This window comes from Mus caroli, unplaced genomic scaffold, assembly GCF_978045245.1.
Source record: "Mus caroli unplaced genomic scaffold, Mus_caroli_1 scaffold_11, whole genome shotgun sequence".
Lineage (NCBI taxonomy): Eukaryota > Metazoa > Chordata > Mammalia > Rodentia > Muridae > Mus > Mus caroli.
Window position 1 is genome coordinate 4278612 of NW_028227266.1, and position 24086 is coordinate 4302697.

At 41.6% G+C, this 24086-nt stretch overlaps 2 protein-coding genes across 2 annotated transcripts; both read left to right on the top strand.

Annotated features, from left to right (window-relative positions):
- Positions 1-1022: 1022 nt before the first annotated feature.
- Mmp8 (matrix metallopeptidase 8) lies at positions 1023-9992 on the top strand. The gene is made up of 10 exons (XM_021172338.2): positions 1023-1200; positions 2931-3169; positions 3837-3985; positions 4066-4191; positions 5547-5708; positions 7323-7440; positions 7962-8095; positions 8627-8780; positions 9641-9744; positions 9889-9992. Exons 1-10 carry the CDS (start codon positions 1090-1092, stop codon positions 9990-9992), a joined length of 1401 nt encoding a protein of 466 aa, XP_021027997.1. The 5' UTR covers positions 1023-1089.
- Positions 9993-13901: 3909 nt separating this feature from the next.
- On the top strand, positions 13902-22739 carry Mmp27 (matrix metallopeptidase 27). Its single transcript, XM_021172651.2, has 10 exons — positions 13902-14045; positions 14393-14631; positions 15698-15846; positions 15925-16056; positions 18654-18815; positions 18989-19109; positions 19459-19589; positions 20255-20414; positions 21117-21220; positions 22504-22739. Exons 1-10 carry the CDS (start codon positions 13902-13904, stop codon positions 22737-22739), a joined length of 1578 nt encoding a protein of 525 aa, XP_021028310.1.
- The last annotated feature ends 1347 nt before the right edge of the window (positions 22740-24086 follow it).

Below are 24086 nucleotides of genomic sequence, written 5' to 3' on the forward strand. Positions count from 1 at the left end.
GCCTGGTATAGGATGGGCTCTGTTTCTCTCACCATACTCATTGGCTTGAGTCCTAGGCAAAGTGAGCCTGTGCCTTTCCTGGTCTTCCAGCCTCTGTCTCTCCTGCAGAATGATACCAATAGTGTGTTGCTCTGAAGGCTGTGTGAGAATAGGGGTTTAGTTGTCATTAACATGTTTGAAACATTGTAAGTACAACAGATGTTAGTTTTTGTCTTAACTATCACTATCTTTGTCCTTTCTCTGGAAAAACATACTTTATAGACAGTGAATGTTTTAGTACATCTATAGCAGTCATGCCATACAGAAGCTGCTGTTTACATATGTATATGAACGTGTGCATTTATTTAAAAGTGAATGTTCATGTTTTGTGTGTGCTGTAAGTGGGATTTGTTTGTTTGTTTTGTGACAGGGTCTCTAACTAGCCTGGAACTTACCAAGTAGACTAGATTGGCTGGCCAACAAACTGCAAATATCCCCTGCCTGACACAGACCAGTACTGAGATTATACTCATGTACCACTAAGTTCAGTTTTTTACCTGCATGCTGAGAATCAAATTCAGGCCCTCATGCTTGTGTGACAAGTACTTTCCTAACAAAGCCATCATCTCCAGATGCTGCTTTTGGTCCCCACACAAAGCCTGCTTTGGCACACACTATCAGGCAGCAGTTGTGGCTTAGAAACAGAAGTCTTACAGGTGTGCAACTGGTTCCCAAGATGATCATTGAACATTCTTAAAATGTTTCCCTGATTAACTAGCACAACTTCCTCATTACACACAGACATAAACTGGAAGACTGTAGCCCCAGTGCCAGCCACCTCACCCTGTCAGTTTACAAAAGTAGCAATCCATCCTCTTGCTTTGTTGAATGACTCCCCCACTTCTAGGTTCCAAATCACATTCCAACATTGAAGAACTGTCAGAGTGTGGTTAATTATGTTGCCTCATACTGCTTAAGCAGAAGTTGCTCAAGATGTAACTTTATAAGGGACCAGACAAGAGCAGTGATTGGCAGGGGATGCGGTGAGCTTCAGGGCACTCGCCAGAGGGGCAGAGGAAGGCAGGAGAGGTTGTCTTGGAAGATAAGATTATGCTTCGCCTGAAGACACTTCCATTTCTGATCTTCCTCCACACACAGCTTGCCAATGCCTTCCCAGTACCTCCTGAACACCTGGAAGAGAAAAATATAAAAACTGCTGAGGTAAATGGGCTGTCTATCACAGGTGATTTGCTGATGGTTACAGAATTCTGAGGGTGGCTTTCCCTTCTTAGTCTAGAAGGACAGAAAGAGAGTCTTTGCATGGGTTTGCCAAGGCTCAGCATCACCTTCTGAGACTTGAAAGACTGCACGTGGTCAAGGCCTGGCCCTGGAAAATGTAGACATGAAGATAGCTGGGTGCTTTCAAGCCCAAGGAACACTACTGTCAGGCCAGCTGCAGCTGGAGCCTTTTCAGAGAGAAAATTTTAATTATAAAATGAACTGAGTTTCCTACCTAATTTTTTCTCTTCCAGTATACCTGTAACCCAGTTGTTCCATGCTCTATAGGTCAGTGCTAGAGTGATAGAATACTTGCTGGTATCCCAACACTAAAAAATGGTAGGGGCTGCGAAGAGGTCAAATTATGACCTGCCCACCGCTTCCTGTATGGATAGTTTTCTGCAGCCAAAAATACTATCATATATAGAAGATAGAATGGAAATGGGGGTTATAATTAATTAAAATCAACACATTGTTAATCAGATTTCCCAGGACTGTTTATTAAACTTTGGAAGTTTAGCATCTCTCTAGTATAAAAAAGGCCACTTTTTTATGCAAGAGAATGTAATCACCAATTTCTTGTTCATAGTTTTCTTAGTATTGAAATTTCCGGAAAGCATAATTCTTGCTCTTTCTCGCAGTCATTTTTGTGCCTGGCACAGAAGCCCCTAAGTTCATACTGAGGGTGGGCTGGGTTCACTTTGCAGGTGCCACTCCTCTAAGTATCACAATGACTGTGATGTTGGAGACAAAGAACAGTGTTGGGATTTGCCCAAACCTGTCACATCTCAAAGTGCAAGCTCTGCTCTCTGTCACCTCCAAATAACCGGGTAGTCACATATGAAGCACAGTATATATACATAGGCTACATATGGCAAGGTAAAGAGACTTTACCATTAATTGGCATGTCAACACTTGTGAATAAGAGTGGCTTACAAGATCTTATCTTGGTAAATGAAATGTTGCTGTTGCCCCAAACATCTTTTAAATGACCAATTCTCATTTGAAATCCATTGCAGTAAGCCAGGACCTGAACTGTCACCTTCCCTTTGGTTATTGGACCCTCCATTTCTCTGTGAGGGTGATTAAACCCTCTCTCCATTTATTGAAAGAATTTTTAAGCAGAAAAGTCCTCATTTTTATAACTAACACCTCAACAGATATAAAAACAAAGTTGAAAGCCAGTACTGATTTAAAAAAAAAAAAAAGTCATGCTGCGGACTGTATAGTATCGGACTGTATAGTAGCAGTTTGTGTGTGATTTGGAATCATTCCCTCCCCTGTTGTAAGACTTTTGTTTTTTATTCAAAAATTCATGAGATCTCAGGGAATGCAGAGAATGTTCTATGGCGTTGTTCTTTCAAAATCAATCTACAAATTATTTTAATTAAGTGAATTTCTTTTCGTGAGTGTGGGAGGGACTTGCATGCCACAGTGCACATATGGTAATCAGAACACAGCTTGGAAGAGTCAGCTCTCTCCTTCTACCATGTGGGTGGTGAGATCAATCTTAGCTTGTCAGGCTTGACCCACTGAGCTGTCCCAACCCACAATTTCTGTTATTATCTCTTGCCTGTCGGGTCCTGGTTTACACTCTGTGGCAACTTAGAAAGAATTGCAAAATGTCAGGAACAATTTCACAGCAAGTACTCTGGTGTGTTTATTTTGATCAGAATTACCTACGAAAATTCTACAACTTACCAAGCAATCAATTCCGGTCTTCGAGGAATGACACAATGGTTGCAGAGAAACTTAAAGAGATGCAGCGCTTCTTCAGCTTAGAGGAGACTGGGAAGTTAGATGCAGCTACAATGAGGATGATGGAAATGCCTCGATGTGGAGTGCCTGACTCTGGTGATTTCTTGCTAACCCCAGGAAGTCCCAAGTGGACACACACTAACCTGACCTACAGGTGACATTCTTAGAGTCTGGGGATTCATCCACTCAGCTAGTGACTGACAGTCTGTGACACCTCAGACATTGTTGCAGAACTTGGAAGTCACTATAGACCAATGAACAAATATCCTGCCCTTACCAAATTTGGAGGAGTAGAATGTGAGCTGGAAGCTAGCTTGAGGCTGAGAAAGCAGAGAGCCCAGGGTTCTTTCAACCCTACAGCTTACCACATTGATTCTCTTCAGCAATCTAAAAAGACTATGCCATCATGAGACTGTCTCTTCTAGTCAGTTACTTTTAAGTCCAAAAGAGGCTTAACCATTGCTGAAGAAAACCTAGCCCTGTTCTGTATATCTTAGTAACAGCAGTAATAATATTCACTTTCTGTATAGTATGTTTAACCCACCAACTAACAGCTTACAGTGTATTTAATTTCCTCAGCTACCTATGAGGCAGATCTTACTGTATCATCATCTTATGAACAGGGACACCAATGCTTAAAGACAAGTAGTTACTTGTCCAGACTCCAGTCTGTCTTCAGCCCTGAGACATGCACCCCTCCAGATGCTCTGCCCAAGTGGTAGTGCATTACATAAGTAACTTACTCCAAAATAGAGTGACTGTGTAGTTCAAAGGGGTTGCTAATAATAGCAAACCATTCTTACTCCTTCTCATTTTCAAAGGATTATAAACCATACGCCACAGCTGTCAAGGGCTGCAGTGAAAACAGCAATTGAGAAAGCTTTTCACGTCTGGAGTGTAGCATCGCCCCTGACCTTCACCGAGACTTTACAGGGAGAAGCAGACATCAACATTGCTTTCGTCTCAAGAGGTAGGCTCAAAGAAATTTTGCTTACTCTAGCTAGCCTGAAACATTAGGCAAAGGCTTAACCACAAACCATCTCATTTCAGACCATGGTGACAATTCTCCATTTGATGGACCCAATGGAATCCTTGCCCATGCCTTTCAACCAGGCCAAGGTATTGGAGGAGATGCTCACTTTGATTCAGAAGAAACGTGGACTCAAGATTCCAACAGTGAGTGAGTGGGTCATTGTTAGATTCACATGAAGCTTCTAATTCATCTTTCCCACCTGAGAGTCAGGATGTATACCTACTCACATTGCTCTAGAATTCAAATCAATCATTTATACTTTTTGCTACTTAAAAATAAATTACCTTGAAAGTCTGTTGTTGTTTTAATCAAAAGCTAAATGTTAACTTTATTTCCCACAGCAGTGCCTAAATCCACATGCACTACTGTCATGGGATAATGAAAGGAAGTAACTGGTGAACTAAAGAAACTTACCTCCTTAGCTGTTTAAGGGCTAAAGTTCTTCTTAATGCATCTTCACATGGCAGAAGGATGAGGGCAACCAAAATAAATGACCCTGAAACCTCTTGGATGCCTCACAGCAGCACCAATCCAGACCATTCACCTCCCAATATTTTTCACTCAAGACTAACTTTCTAACACATGAGTTCTGAGAGAAGCATTTAAATTTCTGCAGGCAGAGAGCTGAACATTGAAAACCACAGCTGAACCCTGCCTGGGTCCTGGGTGTTCAAACAAGGCTGGGCTGAGGAAAGTCACACTCAATTATTAAACATATTCTTTGGCAACTTGCACTCTCGATGGACAAGCTGAGTCAAAGGCTACTTAGCTCACAAAGCATGAAGTTTTCAGACCCTGATCCTTAAGTCACCCCACTCCTGAGTTTGTTGTTTGACAAAGCTTGTTCTTCACATCTTTCGCAAAAGTTGAAGTACTAGGGTTCATTTGAAAAGGTATACTGTTCAAAGAGCAGCCACATTCTTGCTTCTAACAGCCTAATTTCCATGGGCCTCCTTCTCAGCAATGTGCCTGTGCAACAAGACACCTTTGCAAGAGACTTCTGACAAGAAGGGCTGGGATGACTGAGGAGAGAAGAGGAAGCGTGGGCAGTGTATTTAGAGCCTGTGCTCAGTCAGCCTTGTGTCTGAGCTGCTGCACTGAGAGTCAGGCTCTTCCCTGTCCCTTCCATGGAGACTGCCAATGAGCCTGAGGGCCAGTTAAGATGTGTGGACACAAGAGAAACAGGATTCTTCCATCCTGAGATCCATATCTCTACCACCATTTCAACAACCCTCCACATTCATAAAATGAGGGTGTTGGAATAAAGACAGATTTTATTAGTATCTGAGAGTTGATAAGAATTTTGTGTCACCTATCTTGATGCCTCCTAGTTGCTGTTCTTCAGGTGCCTGAAAAGAAAAGAAAAAGATGAATAAATGAATGTCTCCTTTCTGTACAGTTTTGGCCTCAAGGTCACATCTTTTGAGATCATACAGATCATATTTTTACTATCTGTGGAGCCAATTAGGTCATTCACCATTTTTTTCTTGCATTTCAGATTACAACCTATTTCTCGTGGCTGCTCATGAATTTGGACATTCTTTGGGACTCTCTCACTCCACTGATCCTGGTGCCTTGATGTACCCAAACTATGCTTACAGGGAACCCAGCACCTATTCACTACCTCAAGATGACATCAATGGCATTCAGACAATCTATGGTAAGGTCATGTGGACAACATGGTAGAACATAATAGGACTTGAGATTTGGCCTCATCAAGTTCAGTATGCAAGTATCTCTCCTTCGGAGTCTCTAGATTTTATCGACAAAGGAACCTCAAATTAATTGCTTAATGTTGCCAGTAATAACTATAGTGTTAGAAAAAGATAGGCTGAGCCTCTAATGTGATTTTGCTACATCTTAGTTTTTAGTTATCATATGTCTATTTCTGCCCTAAAGTAAAGGTTAGAGGACATGCCTGAGGGCACATATCTGTAATATTAGCTTCAGGAGTTGGAAGCATGAGAACCAGGAATCTGGGCGAAGCTTGGAGTACATGGTGAGACTTGGTCTCAAGAAAAGAAAAGGGGAAAGTTAGGAGAGATGGAGAGAAGGAGAGGAGAAAGGTAGGAAGAAGAGAGAAAGAGGAAGGCAGGAATGCAGGCAGAAAGGAAGGAAGGAAGGAGAAAGGAGGGAGGTAAGGAGGGATAAAGGAAAGGAGAAAAGTGGGAAGACTTGGGAAAATGTATCGAGGTACTTCCCCACCATTACTTCTAAATGGTGGAGACATTTTCTGCCTCCATTTTTATGCTTTCCAATTTTGTGTATTCTGAAAAGACATGATTATCCCTTTTCATAGAGCAGCTGTCCTTCCAGAATCCTCTGTGAAAGAATTCTTCACATAGATCCCTAAGCAGGCATGTGTAAGGCCTGGCAAGAATGTTCATTGAAGTATAATTTGTAGTAGAGGAAGGTGAAGGACCACAGGGAGACCCAACTCCTCCCTCTTGCCCTTCTGCTACCTGAAGTTACAGACAGAAGCAGCATGGGAAGGAAGAGCTTTCTCCTCTTGGGGTGGGGTTGCCCTATAAATCAGGAGTATGGGATAACATGTCAGGGAATCTTCTCATCACAGTACAATCTCTAAGAATAAGGAACCTCACTCAAATCTCCAACTTCCAGCCACATGCCAGCAACTGCTTCCTTGGCTGGCCAATCTTTCCAATTCTCTTGATGATCCAGAATTTCTAAATGACAAGTACAATCCTTAGTTCCATGATAGGAAAATTCATAAAGATGTACATTATTGTGTATTTATTTAATATTTTAAGACAGATTCTCACTTTGTGTCCAGACGAGTCTCAGATTGAGACTAATCCTCCTGTCTCAATATCCACAGTGCTGAGATTTCAAAGCCTGTGCTACAATGTCTAGCTAACATGTCATTTTTTTATAGAAAAGAAACTGAGTTAGATTTATGGTATAGGGTAAAAGACTAATATGAGATCTATCATTGCATTTGGATGTTGGTGAAGAACAAGGAAGTGGATTCTCAGTGACAAAAAGACAGAAAGAGGAAACAGGAGGAAGAAGGGTGGCTTAGACGTTAAAAGGAAACATCAGATTCCAATTATTTTCTAGATTAAGTAGAAGCCATCGTTTCTCTTGTGAACAGGCCCAGCCTTTAAAAGGATAATATGTCCAGAGCCTGCTGTGACTCGTGAAATCCGCTAGTAACATTTTCTTCATGAAAAGACCCTCTGCCTTCCTACATATTTAGAAAGCATCAAAAGCATCATGGCACCTCTACTTATTACATTATTTCATTCCCTAGGACCTTCAGACAACCCCATCCAACCTACTGGGCCCAGCACACCCAAAGCCTGTGACCCCCACCTGAGATTTGATGCTACTACCACACTCCGTGGGGAGATTTACTTCTTTAAAGACAAGTATAAAATTGAGCTGTCCTTCCTTTGTACATGCCTGTTTGTCAGACCTTAAAACTGACTTCAAATGAAACACACCACTCAGCTTTCCTTTTGACCCAACACACATGCAACTCCTTGGCATTTTTAATGTTTTCTGATGTCATGAAATATTCGGGGGGGGGGGAACTAAAGCATCAAACGTTCACAAGCATCTCTGTTGTGGTTATAGTCTTTCAGCATTGGACCTATTCATTGCTGAAAGATCCTAACCAAGTTAGATTTGTCAGGATAAGAAGAGGGTGTGAAGCCAACTGGGACCTAAAAACTGTCAAGGGCTCACCAGATGGACACCACTACCATAAATTTAGGTCCTACATGAATCGTTCATGTTACACATTAATATGCTGCAGAAACCTTGCAAGGGTCATTTCTAGCCAAGAATCACAGAAAATAACAGCTGTCTCTTCCTGTCCCTGCCCTTCTACATCTCCTACTCCCCTCTGTCTGTCTGTCTCTGTATGTGTGTTCTTGTGTTCCTTTAGGTACTTCTGGAGACGGCATCCTCAGCTGAGAACAGTTGACCTCAATTTCATATCTCTGTTCTGGCCCTTCCTACCCAATGGTCTTCAGGCTGCTTATGAAGATTTTGACAGAGACCTAGTTTTCCTATTTAAAGGTAACATCCTACTGTCTTCCTCCTCCTGTTCTTCCTGAAGAGCAGAGCAGAACTTCTCTCTGTCCCACAGCCCATTCAGAAGGAACATGCCAGGAAGAGCATGATACTGCCAGGCTTGGGCCCTATCATAGTCAACAACTTAGTGAATTGTCACAGGCTGGACCCTCATTTAGCTCTTAATATCATCCTCAACAAATGCAACTGCATGAGACAATCTTCAGTATTTCTCTGCCCTCATCCTAGATATGATCTTCTAAGATACCTCAAGGCTGTGATTTAGTTTCTGTACAGAAGTCACATCAGGAAAGACCTCTAGTTTGGGGACCATGAACATCAGGCTGTAACAGTTGATGTTTTGCAGGTTCAGGGAGGAACTATTAGGACTACCACTGCACTCTGAGCTCCACTGTGACGCCCTTGTCTTTCTCAGATTATCTGTTCCATTTTCATTACTGTGGGATAACAAAGTGCTGTATACTATATTGTAGAAAGAAAGAGCTTTGTTAAGGATTTTCTCTGAATTGTTGGCAGGCAGACAGTACTGGGCTCTAAGTGGCTATGACCTGCAGCAAGGTTACCCCAGAGATATATCCAACTATGGATTCCCAAGGAGTGTCCAAGCCATTGATGCAGCTGTTTCCTATAGTGGGAAGACATACTTCTTCGTAAACAACCAGTGCTGGAGGTGATATGAATGAATTTTTTCCATTAAAATTGAAATATGTGTTTCTTTGCTCTATGTACCAAATGTCAACATAGACATCTGAAGACTGAAATCCACATGATCTTTTGATAGCTTAGTGAGGTTGTAGTCTTTAACACAGTGTGGTATTGCCACTGGTTTTAAATTTTTCATTTTATCACATAAAACACCTACACAAATATGCTGAGGATTCTATATCACGAGCTGTTTCACACCCTCATAACGCACTAGAGTGGGATATGAGAAAGAAGTAAGTTGATATTATGAGTTGATTTCTGATATTCCCCAATGAGTGCTTTCTACATCATTTACAGAATTTGGTGCATAAGAGGAACTTATTAAAATATGAAAGCAAGAGAGAAATTATCTGTAGAAAGGAAGACGACAGGGGGTGGAACTAAAAGGAGGACAATGGAGACATGAATATAAATAAACAATGTATCTATGTAGGAAAGTGTTGTAATGAAGCCCATTACTTTACATGCTAAAAAATACTAATAAGTGCATTTATTTTCATTATACACACATATACATATATACACACAATTAATTATTTTTACCATTTTACCAGGTAAGTAATTTAGAAAATATAGGCTACAGTTTTGGGAAATAACCCCTTCATCAGCAATCAGAATGCTGCTTTAGAATCAATGGCATTCCTCTGTTTTCTAAACAAAATACCCTTAGGTAGAGACGTTAAGGTTCCTAATCTCAGCCAATGGGACACAGTGAAGACTTAGTGTGAACATATGTAAGAGAGTACTTTATGACTTATACAAATTAAAATAAAACTGTCATAGTGTATATTGTTTTTAAATCATGTGATATTTTGTTCTCGTTAGATATGACAATCAAAGAGGATCCATGGACCCAGGTTACCCCAAAAGCATAGCAAGCCTGTTCCCAGGAGTAAACTGTAGAGTCGATGCAGTTTTCCTGCAGGACTGTAAGTGGGGGAAAAGTTAACAACACTGTTTAAAATCTTAAAATAGCACCTTTGCATTTCTATATCCTGTTTGGTTGATTTGGTGAGAATTCAGTGAGAGCTGAGATCTCTAAGCTGACTTGGACCTGTGTCTCTTTCTTACAGCCTTCCTCCTCTTCTTCAGCGGACCACAATATTTTGCATTTAATTTTGTCAGTCACAGAGTCACTAGAGTTGCAAGAAGCAATTTATGGCTTAACTGTTCATAGAGTTGAGCAATGTCAAATGTCCTTGCACCCACCCTATGAATACAAAAAGGGAAGCTCAGTCTGTATATTCATCCCCATGTCCTGCCCAGACTTTCCTCAGTGGTAACTAACTCTGCAGCCCTCTTCGAAGAACCAGTGTTTGTAATCTGGCATTCCCAGCCATGGCTAACTCCTTCTGCATATTCCGCCCCTGGTTCCTGAATGCATCACAAAGAGAGCAAGCCATTTACTACCTTACACTTCACTATTTCATTATCTGCTCTTCTGCCTTCTAAACCCTTTTGTTTTATTACTTGCTTATCTAGCTTCAAATGTTCCTAAATCTCTTCAAACAGGGAATCTAGCATTGGATTTTCATTACAAATGAGGATTATAAACACATAGATATTATCCCCTTATCTGTACAGAAAAAAGTGCTGTTATTTCCTCCATTGGAAAAAATATGAAAAATATGTAATGTGTGTTGAATCATGCCCCTCTGCATGCCAGGAAAAAAAATACATTGAAATCTTAACCCCAGCTGTTTATCTAGCTGTTAACCAGAGTCTTTGAAGATATAATGAATTATGTGTAAATGACAAGACAGCTTTAAACAGAGTTAGGATGAGCCATAAGCACATACATATGTTCTTATAAAAAGGAGTGAGAGGTGTGGATGTCACTCAGAGATTAAAGCATTTTCCTAACATGTTTTATTCTGAGGAGATTTGGGAAGAATCAGCAGAGGCATGGGCACATGATAGAAGAAACCAAGCAAAGAGAACCAGACACTGGAGGGCTGCATCTATAAATCTATTTGCCAATAAGTTCCCAGGCAGAGGCAGGTAGGAAGGGTTTAAAAAAGAAGGAACATTCCTCCTTCCTCAAGCAGATTCCAGCATTGAGGCACTTGTTGACATGGGTTTTCTGGCTTTTGTGAAAAAATAAAGTTGTTATTCTCCTCTATTGAATGTGTATTCTTTGTTAGAGAAGCATAGTACATCAACCCTTAAGACCACTGGGTGTTGTTGCTGCGAAGAGGAGTATCTAACTAGCATGTGTGAGGTCCTGGGTTCAATTCCCGGGAGAGGGATTTTAAAAAACAAAAACAAAACACAATAGTTAACAAAACAAAAACAAAAATACCACCATCAAGTTCATTCAGGATGGATTGATACCTCTCCCCAGGTACTTATGTAGCAAAGGGCTGCCCTGTCTGGCCTCAGTGGGAGAGAATGAGCCAAATCCTGTAGAGACTTGATGCCTCAGGGAAGCAGGGAGATACCTGGGTGAGGGGCACCCTCTCAAAGGCAAGGGAAGGGAGACAGGGAGGGGGCAACATTTGAGACGTAAATAAATAAAATAATTAATAATCTTTTAAAAAAAGAAAATAAATCAACACAAAGTCAAATCAAAGGCCTACTTGGTGACCATGAGGCACTTCCCAGCACAGCAACAGGAGAGGCCACCTCCTAGCTGCCCTCCCTGACTTCTCCTTCGTGCTGTCAAACCAGTAGGTACAGCCAATCAACTTCAAATGCCATATTCCTAAAACTTCCTGATAGGACAGTTTTTACAGATATAAATGCAAGATACTTCGTGAGCTGCTCATGTGAGTTTGCTGACCCAAATGTTTGAGATGAGAGTTTAGTTCCTGCTATTTTGTTGGCCATACTTCGGAGTCACGGGCATTTTTTTAGGTATCATATTTATGTGAGCACAGAGATACAAAAAGCTAAATTTAGATTTCAAAGGACAAGATTTCTCTGCACTTGTTTTGAGCTTATTCAAAAGTAAACCCTGTGGGAAGGCCCTAATGCAATTATTTTGAAAGGGCAGCATGATTCCAGGTGCACTCTGCAGGGAGAAGGAAAGGGATGGGGGGTGGGGGAGCGGGGAGAGCTCCGCAAGAGTCACCAAGGTTTCTGCTATGGGGATCTGGCCTGTGCAGCCACCTACTAAGAATCCCACAGGACACTTTAGACTGGAAGTGGGAAAATTCTTTGCTATTTCTCAGGCCCTAATGGGAGAGAATTATTCTGGGGTGTTTAATTCCTAAACTTCTAAACTATAACCCTGTGCCACGCCAAACACAGAAACATTCAGAGTTTCTCACAAGAAGACAAGTTGCACAAATCAGAGGTGTGCTGTCAGCGATGTCTTCTACCAGATTTGCATCTAGGAGGTGGTACGTAAGAACCTGGGGGGGGGGGGCGGGGGGGAGGCAGCTCTTCTCTGGAGAAACTTAGCCATCTGGGAAAAGCAGGTATACAGATGCTGACCCTGCAGGAGCTTCAGTGTGGCTGCCCCAACATTCTCTACTGCTTTTGCAATCCAGTTTCAGTGTTATCATTGTGCACAACCAAGACTTTACAGTTTTACGTACAGACAGGTACGGCATGTACCTAATTCTCACCCAAAATTTATAGCTAACTATTGGGTGGTGTACTGGCTAGTTTTGTGTCAACTTGACATAGATGGAGTTATCACAGAGAAAGGAGCTTCAGTTGGGGAAATGCCTCCATGAGATCCAGCTGTAAGGCATTTTCTCACTTAGTGATCAAGGGGGAAAGGCCCCTGTGGGTGGTGCCATCTCTGGGCTGGTAGTCTTGGTTCTATAAGAGAGCAGGCTGAGCAAGCCAGGGGAAGCAAGCCAGTAAGGAACATCCCTCCATGGCCTCTGCATCAGCTCCTGCTTTCTGACCTGCTTGAGTTCCGGTCCTGCATCCTTTGGTGATGAACAGCAGCAGTAAGAGTAAGCTGAATAAACCCTTTCCTCCCCAACTTGCTTCTTGGACATGATGTTTCTGCAGGAATAGAAACCCTGACTAAGACAGGTGGGGTTCCTCAAAGAATATTAAGAACTTTATTTCTCTTCCTTCCTTGTTTTGTGCTACCTGCAATGTAGGTTCAATAGCCATCTTTTTGAGAAACCACATAGCCCCTGATGTAGAGAGGTGATTCACTCTAGAAGCCACAGACCAAACCTCGGCTGCTCTTACATAAACAAAATATCACTTTTAGTTTTATTAACTATCTGCTATTGTGCACTTTCCTATTATGTTCAATTAAATTTCATCACATACCATAGAAGCCTGGAATACACCCTGCCTCCTGTAAGAAAGGTCTACAACTCCCCACACCCATCCTTGGGTACTAACCAGATAACTTTCTTTCCCAGAAGTTTCAAGCAGATTGCACAACATAGTTAACAAACATTTGAAAGTTGGCAATGTGATAAACAGACATCAAACAAAAAACTCTGAGAAACCAGAGACAATTCTGGTAGAAAAAAACAAACAGTTGATATAAGAATGTTTAACATATGGAGGAGAAAAGAGAAGTTGGGGGAAAGACTAGAGGAGTGCAGGGATGGGAAGCTGGTTAGGATATAAAAAACAAATAATTTTTTAAAAAGAATGTTTAACATCATTACCATAAAAAGACATTACAAAAAACATTCAAATATAATTCTAAAATAAATAATAATAACAAATAGTTACTCATATTTAACTAGCCAGTACTCCTGACAATAAGACACAGAGTCTGGGAAGTGGCTCAGTAGGCAGAACTCATATAGAAGCCAGGCACCATAGCACAGTACTTAAACTAATATCCGACTCCATTGTCTCTTCCCATCACACTACCAAGATATGCTAGTGTTTTCTGCCAAAGAAAATTATTTCAAAATTCATAATAACTTATATGTTGAAAACTACCAGTTTTGAGACCAGAAGACTAACTTGGGGGCCTTGCTATTGTCAGCGCTCAAAAGTGAGCAATATGCTAGATAAACAATCACCAACTGTGGTTGCAAAATTCAAGTTTATCTAAGGGGAAAAAGAAGTCATGAGACACTTCATGGCAATGTGCTTTGCTGTTATTAATTAAGTGATTACTTCATGCCACGTCTCACTGTCAACTTTCTAAATGCCATGCAAACAGAAACAAGCTTTAACTGAAGAGACAGGAATGAAGTGCCTTCTGCCTCTGATGGTTAATTTTATAACCCTTTCCTCTGCATTTCCTCCAGACAGGAAGGACAAAAATGAGGAGAACAACCAACTGGCCCAGGTAGGAGCTCAATGCATGCTAAAAAGCAACAAGCAATAAAATGTGCCTTTTATAGCTTCTCTCGGGACTTTCCAAGACAGCACATTCCTGCAGAGTCTCAGTGTATCTCAAGAGAATGAGATCCTTTCCGTGAGTCTAACTCTAAGGTTAAATTGCATAAGTTTGCAAAATAGAGCATCATCTCTGATGTCTCCTAGAATTTCAAGAGCATAAGATGAAAGGAACAGTAAGAATATAAGCCAAGTGGCTGCCCTTAGTTGTTGTATGGGTGTGTGATTTGGCTAATTCTAGTCACTCATAAACCTTTGCTCTCCTGTAGTCTGTGTCCTTTACATCTTTCCTGACAGGCATATCTCAACCAGTTCTACTCTCTTGAAATAGAAGGGAGTCATTTTGTCCAAAGCAAGAACAGGAGTCTCTTTGATGGAAAACTTCGGGAGATGCAGGCATTTTTCGGATTGACAGTGACTGGAAAACTGGATTCAGACACACTAGCGATCATGAAAGTGCCCAGGTGTGGGGTACCAGATGTGGGGCAATATGGCTACACACTCCCTGGGTGGAGAAAATACAGCCTTACATACAGGTAATGTTTCTACCAACTTTGGTTAACTAACCCAAATAATTAATCTCCAAGAAGCAACTACAGTGATGGCTTATCTAACTGACACTTTCAAAGTGCATGCCACTTTGTGGGTTCTATGTATCTCATCCCTCATTAGACCTATGCTGTGGGCAATATGACAACCACACAGAAACTAAATCGAAAGGCTGTAGCTAGTGCTACAGAGTTGGCTCCAGTAGACAGGTTCCAATCTCTAGGCTCTCTTGTCCCCTGTGAGCTCAGAATAGGAAGCACCACCATCTGCTACAGTGCCCTGGAGGCGTGATGAGGTGTGCAGAAAGAAGGGAAGGATGTGAGTGTGGGGGAGGAGGAACATGTTCATTTGTGCATCCAAGCATGTGCTCATGTAGAGGGGTGCTTGAGGGGTGTGTGTGTGTGTGTGTGTGTGTTTTAGAGCTATCAAATCTCAAATCTTAGATGGGTCCCAGTATAACAATGTATACTCTGGATACTTGGCTATTTAAGGATAAGGAACTACAAGAGATTTAAGGAAACAAGTAAAAAAAAAAAAAAGTTAGCTAAGAGGTTAAGGAAATGACTCATCAGTTAAGAGCTTGTACACTCTTGCAAATCAAGTTTGATTCCCAGTACTCACATGACAGCTCACAATCATGTGGCACTCCAGTTCAAAGGGATTACATGCCCTCTTTTGACTTCTGCAGGTCCCTACACACATGTAGCACACATACAAACATTCAAGGGTGCACACATAGGTGAAAACTTGCTAGGCATAAACCTGAGAGTGAACCAACAAGCTGTGTTCTTCCATCATGCTTTGGATTCCTGCCCAAACCCCTCAGTAATGAACTGTGGCCAGGAACTGTAAACCAAACAAACGCTTTCCTCCTCTAAGCTGCATTTGGCCAAAGTGTGTTATTGCAGCATGAGAAAGGAAACTCCAAGTTGGGTTATGTAAAGCTGTCTCATTTAAATAAAGCGGGAGCACAGCACAATGTTACAAGTCACTACGGCCCATGACTAGTAAACTACCATATCCACAGTTCCTATAATGTTGCCTATTTTTCAGAATAATGAACTATACTCCTGATATGACACCAGCTGATGTGGATGAGGCTATTCAGAAAGCTCTACAAGTTTGGAGCAAGGTCACTCCACTGATGTTTACCAGGATATCCAAGGGGGTTGCAGATATAATGATAGCATTCAGGACAGGAGGTAAGGCTTGCAGTGAGGGGAGTGACTTCTTCTAAGATCACAGGGAGCTGAGCTATCTCCCCATCAACTGTCTTTCAGTCCATGGCTGGTGTCCTCGTCACTTTGATGGTCCTCTGGGAGTCCTTGGCCATGCCTTTCCTCCTGGTCTGGGTCTAGGTGGTGACACTCACTTTGACGAAGATGAAACATGGATAGCCAAGGATGGGAAAGGTGAGACTAATTTTCACTGTGAGAAAATTGCATTAATCTAAAAAAAAATCATCTAGAAAGAAGCACTGTACAATTATCTGCCTTTCACGTCCAAATTCCCTAGTTTCTTACATAATGTTCTGTATTCTCAGATCACACTAGTAGGATGACTAACAACCATTAGCAATGGCTATGCTCTGGTAGTCTTCTTACAGAGCTCTCACATCCTGGTCTGAGAACACTGTTTGCCATTTGCCCATGCACTCATTAACATAGCACTGGGAATTTCCACAGTGCCTGCTGGTCCACTGTGTTCACAAAACTGTGCAAGGTGTGTTGTGTGAACCCCAGAGGTGTTCTCAAAAGTTCCAGCCTTACAGCCTCTGCAATCCTGTGTGATGCTTTAACCTCCATACTCAGCACAAGGCTGCACACTGAATCAATGGCTATTGTTGCCTGTAGCTTAAAGACTAAAAGAAGACTTAAGAGGGCTGGTGGTTTTAAGCCTGGGATTAAGAAACACTTTGTGGGGTTATGGCCCATAAAAGTCAATTGAAAGCATAGACTTTCTCTACTAACCGTCTCCTCTCATCTGCAAATTATTAGACCCTAGTTCTTATACTTGATCTTGTCCTTTAAGGCAACTAAGTTGGCCTGAGCAGCACTGAACATGTTTTATTTGGGTGTACTTATGGATGGGTATATTGCTTGCATGTATGCCTGCATACCACATGTATGCTTGATGATTTCAGAGGCCAGAAGAGGACATCAGATCCCCTGGAATAAGAGTTTGTGAATCCTGGGAACCTAACTCACATCCTCTGGACCAACAGCTGGTACCCCTAAATGCTAACCAATCTCTCCAGCTTCAGTGTACTGTTACTTTTTAGAGAAAACACCCAAACTTCATTACAGTAATTCTATGTTTATCAAGCAAAGGAGGAGGCTCAGGAACCTTCCGCCTCTCACTATTCTTTGTCCCTCAACAATTTGGGTTTGAGATCTGGCCCCCATGATTCCAGGACAGTGTAGATCACGGCCTTCCTGATCCCAGGGAAGTAAAGGTCATGACCTTCCTGATGGGCAGCACACAAGACTGCAGATGATTCCTGACTCCATGAGGTCAAATACTCTGGGTTAGTTTTAGTTTTTGCAGACACACCCTAATTGCTCTATCCACTAGAGCACAGGAAGCTCTTTTTCTCCCAAGTACTATTGAGACAGATGAAGCGGTCAGTGCTGGCTGAGCTTCAAGCAGCAATGGGAGTCTAGGATGAGCTGTGGCCAGTGCCACATGAGTTAGCATTACAGACAGGAGTGAAGGAGGAACATTGCACTCAGGAAACTGAGAGGTGGGGTGAACTCTTCTATGTGTATCCTCTACTGCAGAATAACCACTATTTCCTTGGTTTCCATTTTGATCCAAAGCCAGAGTATATGTGCTTAATTAATTGTAAGAAATAGCCCAAGCACTTGCCAAACTCAGGATTGGCAAGCTTTCTTCAACAGGCTTCACTTTCATATCCAGAAGCAGAAATGGAAGATTTCTCCATCTGACTATCCTTAGCCAATTAGTGTTAATTGCTCCTCCTCCATGCACTGTGTCAAGCCCTCTACTGAAAAGTGTTGTGAGATGAATTCTTAAAGAGGCCAGAGTTGTAGTCCAAGTTAACCAAGGCTGTTTTCCAAGGAATAAGATCAACATGGCCTTCAACTAAGCTCTGTACAGGCCAGCAGTTCAAAGAGTTGCCATCTGTCCCTATCATTCTTCGTCCATTGTATTATATTGCTTTGGAGTAGAAGAGAGCTGTAGTGAGCATGACTGAGCAGGAGAAATGAATCCACTGGCTGGAGATGAAGCTCAGTTGAAAGAGTTTTTTCTGGTGAGCATAAGGCTAGGAGTACAATCCCCAGGACTCAATAAACTGAGTGTGGTAGTGCACCCCTGTAGTTCCACCACCTGGGAGGTCGAGGCTGAAGGCTCAGGAGGTGAAGATCATCCTCAGCTATACAGTGGATTTGAGGCCAACCAGAGATACATGAGACACTGTCTCAAAGGAGAAAAATAAAAGGAAAGGAAGTCTAAAGACAGGTATAGGAAGAACTTAGTATAGATAAGAAATGAAAGTGTTTTGAAGTGGCTGGCTCAGAGCACATGAGAGAATGCACCAAGCCAGGAAGAAAGACCTGAGGGCTGTGCAAAGGTATCTATGGCTGAAAAAAGGTAAGAGCTAGATTGTCTAGAGCTAGGAGAAGAAGTTAGGGCTTTATTGTCCAGTTGGTAGAGAACCACAGAAGAACATAAGGATGATCATATACATATCCCTCAAATTGGTGGCTCCATTTCTTAAAATAATATTCCATTTCTTTTGTTTGTATATGTGTTTTGTTTCTAAGGCAGGTTCTAACCATGTAAACTTGGCTGGCCTGGAACACATGTGTAAACCAGACTAGTCTTGAATTCAAAGAGCTCTGCCTGCCTCTGCCTCTTCAATCCTGGAAATAAAAGGGTGTACTGCCATGCCAGCTATTCATTTCTGAGTAAGCAGTCTCGAGCAATCTGCGTCCTGGGTTAAATTTCTTCATCAACTCATGGTCATCTTTTCTGCTTTATCAAGGGTTCAACTTGTTTCTTGTGGCTGCTCATGAATTTGGTCACTCTCTGGGGCTGTCCCACTCCAATGATCAAACAGCCTTGATGTTCCCCAATTACGTCTCCCTGGATCCTAGCAAATACCCACTTTCTCAGGATGATATTGATGGGATCCAGTCCATTTATGGTTAGTAGCATTGTGGAGCTGCATATATGGTAACTAAACAGAAAGTTTTGCATAGAGGAAATTGAGAGGGTTGCTTCCTGAAATATTATTGTGAAGCAAACATGTACTTAGGTAAGACCCTGATGAGGACATAGTTTCTGTGCCTTCTGAATAGTCTTTCTTTTTTATTGAAGGAAGTCCACCTAAGGTAACCACCAAGCCAAATGGAAACTCTGAGCCCCACGCCTGTGACCCCACCTTGACTTTTGATGCTATCACTACTTTCCGCAGGGAAGTTATGTTCTTTAAAGGCAGGTAAACCTATTCCCTTGACACTCCAGCTTCTTATAAAGATGTTTTTAATCAAAGGATCTCCTGGTAAACAGTCTTCTACTCACCTAGAAAGCCAGTTGCTGAGCATGTACCAGTACATCAGCAAGAGATTCTTCCTCAAGAAACAATGTAGAAAACAATCAAAGAAAACACCCAAGGGCAACCTGCAGCCTCCACACATAGGCACACATGAGTTCACATGTATGCCCCACATATGTGAACATGTAGGCACACATGCATGCATACCACAAACCACAAACCTAAGACTGAAACATGCTGATGGACACAGGTACCAGGACATCATTGATGAAATATTTTGTGTTTAATGCAGGCACTTATGGAGGGTCTACTCTGATATTGCTGGGGCTGAGTTTGAGTTTATTGATTCCTTCTGGCCATCTCTGCCAGCTGATCTTCAAGCTGCCTATGAAAGCCCCAGAGATGAGCTCCTTGTTTTTAAAGGTAAATTTGCCAGTCATGGTTCCTCTTTCTCCTCTTTTCTAAAAGGGCAATGGGTATTTCTGCAAAATGCAATCTTAATCATGAGTTTTGTGAAGGGCTTCTCCCCTAATTTAGGTTATCCTCATAAATGACAGTGACAATTGTTTCTCTCTATGGCTGTGATGATTTCTATCACCCCAAACTCACTAAAAGGAATTTTTGTGATTAAAAACTATAAAAGCTGAGAGCTGATCAGCAATCATGAGCACTGGCTGCTCTTCCAGAGGACCTGGGTTCAATTCCCAGCACCCATGGGCTGAAAATAGTGCTAGAGAATTCAATGCTCTCTTCAGGCCTCCGTGGACACCAGTCACATACGTGGTATAAAGACACACATGCAGAGGAAACACCCATTCACAAAAAGTAAATAGTTTCTTAAAACTGTAGAAGTCCATTCTTTTTTTCCAAAACAATCTATCTCATCTATGTTCCTTTTTATAGGATTATTATACTTAGCAAATAAAAAGAAATAGAACAAGAAAAAACTACAATAGAGGCATGAGATTACTGGGTTGGCAGCTGAGAGGAACGAAATACCTCGTTATTTTCAAACTTCCTGAGTCATCTCTTCCTCCCTGTAAGACACAGAGCAAAAGACATCTGAAGAGATCCCTTTCTCTGTCTAGATGAGAATTTCTGGGTCATCAGGGGATATTCTGTCTTGCCCGGTTACCCCAAATCCATCCACACACTCGGATTCCCAAGACGTGTGAAAAAAATTGATGCAGCCGTCTATGATCAAGATACAAGGAAAACCTTCTTTTTTGTTGGCATCTGGTGCTGGAGGTAACTCTGTTTGTTTGATTAGGGAGGGAGGCATCCCTGGCAATATTACCCCAACATAATCAAAAACAAAACAAATCTACAGTCTCCCAGTGGATTGTGTTGCCGGCAATCTCCAGTGTATGACACTTATTAAACTAAGATGGTTGAATGAGTCCAATAATTTCTGTCCAACTTAAATAAAAACAATAAAAACGTACTAAAGATATCAATACCAACCAAACTGTCAATGGCAGAATCATAGCCAGTCAGAATCTAGAAGAGTTACAAAGTGATTTAACAGTTCTTCAGGAAGAACTACTCTGAGAGAAGCTGTGGCCTTTTCCATTGATTATTTTGTTGATCCTTATCCAAAAAGCTACATCTTTGCCTACTGGTGATTTTTCTTATTGTTTTTAGGAGATGGTAAGTAGAGGCTGAGGAGGTGGCTGAGTCAATAAACCATGTACCTTACAATTGTGAGAACCTAAAACAATTCCCAGAACTACGTCAAAGTTTGGTACGGTGGCATCTGAGCATGCAAACACACACACTGCAGTATCATAATCTCTACCATGTCTTTATCATTGGTACTATTAGGTGTTTCTCTCTACCAGGCCTGCTCAGTTCCTATAATGCTGCTTGACTCTAAACTTGGCAACAGAAAGATTAAGCTCACTAAACAGACATCAAGTAGAAAGAATCCTTTGAAATATTTGCACATAGGTATGATGAGATGGCACAAGCAATGGACAGAGGATTCCCACAGAGGATAATAAAGTGCTTCCCAGGAATTCGCCTCCGTGTGGATGCTGTCTTCCAACATAATGGTGAGTGCCAATGTCTCCATTGTGTGGGGGCTTGGGAGACTAAAACAGGACAGCACAAAGGGCAAATGTTGGATTTTAGTGTAGTGTTACCATTCTCAAGTACATACACTGGTTGGTAGGCATTACCCCCGTAGACATTCTCAAACTGAGCCAACAAGTGCTAAACTGACTCTGAGATGCTATTTCAAGTCTATATAGAAAGTACCAAAATTAATTTCAATCACCACTGACCTAAAATAGTTCCTAAAATAGCCCCTAATGTGAGAAAGATAACTAAACACACAAGATGAATAATGATCCCCAAACATATTTAGAAACAGACATACATGTGTATATATTACATACATTCACAATATATACATATATATATAGTTTAAGATACATAGCTTAGAGTTCATTTATGAAAAAACTATGTGCTTCAAGTATCTGAGGCAGTGGGATTATGATAAGACCCAGGAGATTTTAAAAGACTATTTAGCAATTGGCTTTTTGTTTGTTTGATTGGTTGGTTGGGGTTTTGCTTAGTTTGAAGTTAGTAGCTGTACTGAGAGTTGAACTGAGAACTCTTCTTGTACTAGGCAAATGTTCTGCCACTGAGCTACATCCTCTGCCCAGAACTTTATGCAAACAAAGTCCTAATAGTAGACTTTCAAACACAGTGGCCTGGGCCATCAAATAACTCATAGTCTAAAAACAATTGTTTGAAGACCAGGGAGATGGTTCACTGGGTAAAGGTGCCAGCAGTACTTGTCGATGACCCAAATTCAATCACTGGTTCTCATGTAAAGTAAGATGGAGAAAAGCCAGATCTACAAAGTTGTCTTTAACCACCACACACACACCATGGCATGGCATGCATCTGTAAACACACACACTAATAATGATTTTAAAAAAAAATTAAGTGCTGCATTGATTATCTCCATAATACCTAAACAGAACCCCCAAACCTGAAATAGATAAACATGTTGCACATCTATAGAAATGAGAGTGGTGAGTCCAAGGACAGACCCAGAAAGCCCTTCTTTTCTCCTCACTGAGATGTCTTGTTGAAATCTAGCTTGAGAGCCAGGGCCTGCCTACCACACTCAGAGATGCTTTGACACTTGTGCTTGGCTTTTTCCTAAGTGATTCCCATGGAGTGGGATGAAAGCAAACTACATCTTTGCAATTCTACATTATCTTTATTTTCCTTACAATAGTATTGACTTTATATTCATAAAATTAAGATGCAGGGGAGAAGTTTGCACTATGCAAGATAACTAACCATGCCTCTCTGCTTCTAGGATTCCTCTATTTCTTCCATGGGTCGAGGCAATTTGAGTATGACATGAAGGCGAAAAATATCACTCAAGTGATCAAAACCAATACTTGGTTCCTGTGTCACGAACCATTAAACTCATCATTCAATGTCAGTGTCAAAGGAAAAGCAAATTCAATTGGCACAGTGATATTACATCATAAAAGTTTAAGCTTGCTCACTTTCAGTATTATTCATGTGCTGACAAAAACATACAATTAACAATAAATTCCACAAATAAACCAAAACAAATCTTTTAACCTGAACTCTGCCTCAGGAAGACTCAAGAGTGGGAGAGATGACCCACTGGTTAAATTCACTGGCTGCTCTTTCAAAGGACTCAGGTTTGATTCTCAGTACCCACATGGCAGTCCATAACTCTCTGTAACTCCAGACCCAGGGAAATCTGATGCCCTCTCTGGCCTCTGAGGGCACTGCACAAACATGGTGCATAGACATATACATGCAAGCAAATGGCTATATATTTAAAATAAAATTGGAAATGTAAATGAGGAAAATACCTAATAAAAAAATTAAAAAATAAAATGAAAAAGTAAAATAATTGAGCCCAATTCTTTAGCATCAAGTTCTTACTCTTACTATATATCAGCTGGGTAACCAATAACCAGTTAAAGTATCGGATTCTTCTAACAGTGAAGTTTTAAATATGACAAAAATCTCTCACTTATTTTGAGTCTAATTAATGCTTTGCAAACTTGGAAAATTAAAGCATGTCTTAAAACTAAACATTAAAGACAATTCTTAATCCAATCATTAGCATTCCATTTTGTTTGGTCCTCTGGATCCCAGTTGAGAATCCCAGTAAACTGCATCCTTCATTCTTATAAGCACTCTGGACTCACCCATCAAATAAACCATTTCACCTCCCAGAAGGAGGCTGAGAGCCTGGTTAAGATACGAAGTATGGATCCGGACACTCTCCCTGCCAGAGGAGAGGCGTCTGCCTGGCCCAGGAAGCCGTTCCCAGAACACCTGCCGGAGACATCTTGGTTCCCGGATCCTGCCAAGACTAGTCTGCACAGGTAAGAGTGTGGACTACAGAAGCTAACAGCTTCTGTTTGTGCGGGAGCCACAGAGCTTCTAAGGCAGGCCCCATTTCGTGCTCCAGAATATCCGGGCACCTTCCCTGCCAGAGGAGAGGTGTCCACCCCGCCCAGGAGGGCTTTGCTGGAGCATCCACAGGAGCCATCTCCCTTCCCGGATCCCACAAAGACTAGTCTGCACAGGTGAGAGTGTGGACTACAGAAGCTAACAGCTTCTGGGACAGGCCCTGTTTCGGGCCTTCATCTTCTTCCAGGAGGCAAATTTGAACAACAGATATCTGTGCAACTTCTCTGCAAGAAGAGAGATTGCCTACAGAGAGTGCTCTAACCACTGAAACTTAGGAGAGAGCTAGACTCCCAGGTCTGCTGGTACAGGCTAACAGAATCACAAAAGGTACACGCTCTAACCAGAGACAACAATAACAACAGACTCCAGAGATTACCAGATGGCGAAAGGCAGACGTAAGAATCTTACTAACAGAAACCAAGACCACTCACCATCATC

Bases quoted from the DNA above. Each gene is read 5' to 3' on its own strand.
- Mmp8 (XM_021172338.2), top strand. From the start codon at position 1,090: ATGCTTCGCCTGAAGACACTTCCATTTCTGATCTTCCTCCACACACAG. The intron at 1,201-2,930 runs GTAAATGGGCTG...TATTTTGATCAG, and splicing joins AAAATATAAAAACTGCTGAG to AATTACCTACGAAAATTCTA. The intron at 8,096-8,626 runs GTAACATCCTAC...AATTGTTGGCAG, and splicing joins CCTAGTTTTCCTATTTAAAG to GCAGACAGTACTGGGCTCTA.
- Mmp27 (XM_021172651.2), top strand. From the start codon at position 13,902: ATGCCATGCAAACAGAAACAAGCTTTAACTGAAGAGACAGGAATGAAG. The intron at 14,632-15,697 runs GTAATGTTTCTA...CCTATTTTTCAG, and splicing joins AAATACAGCCTTACATACAG to AATAATGAACTATACTCCTG. The intron at 16,057-18,653 runs GTGAGACTAATT...TGCTTTATCAAG, and splicing joins GATAGCCAAGGATGGGAAAG to GGTTCAACTTGTTTCTTGTG.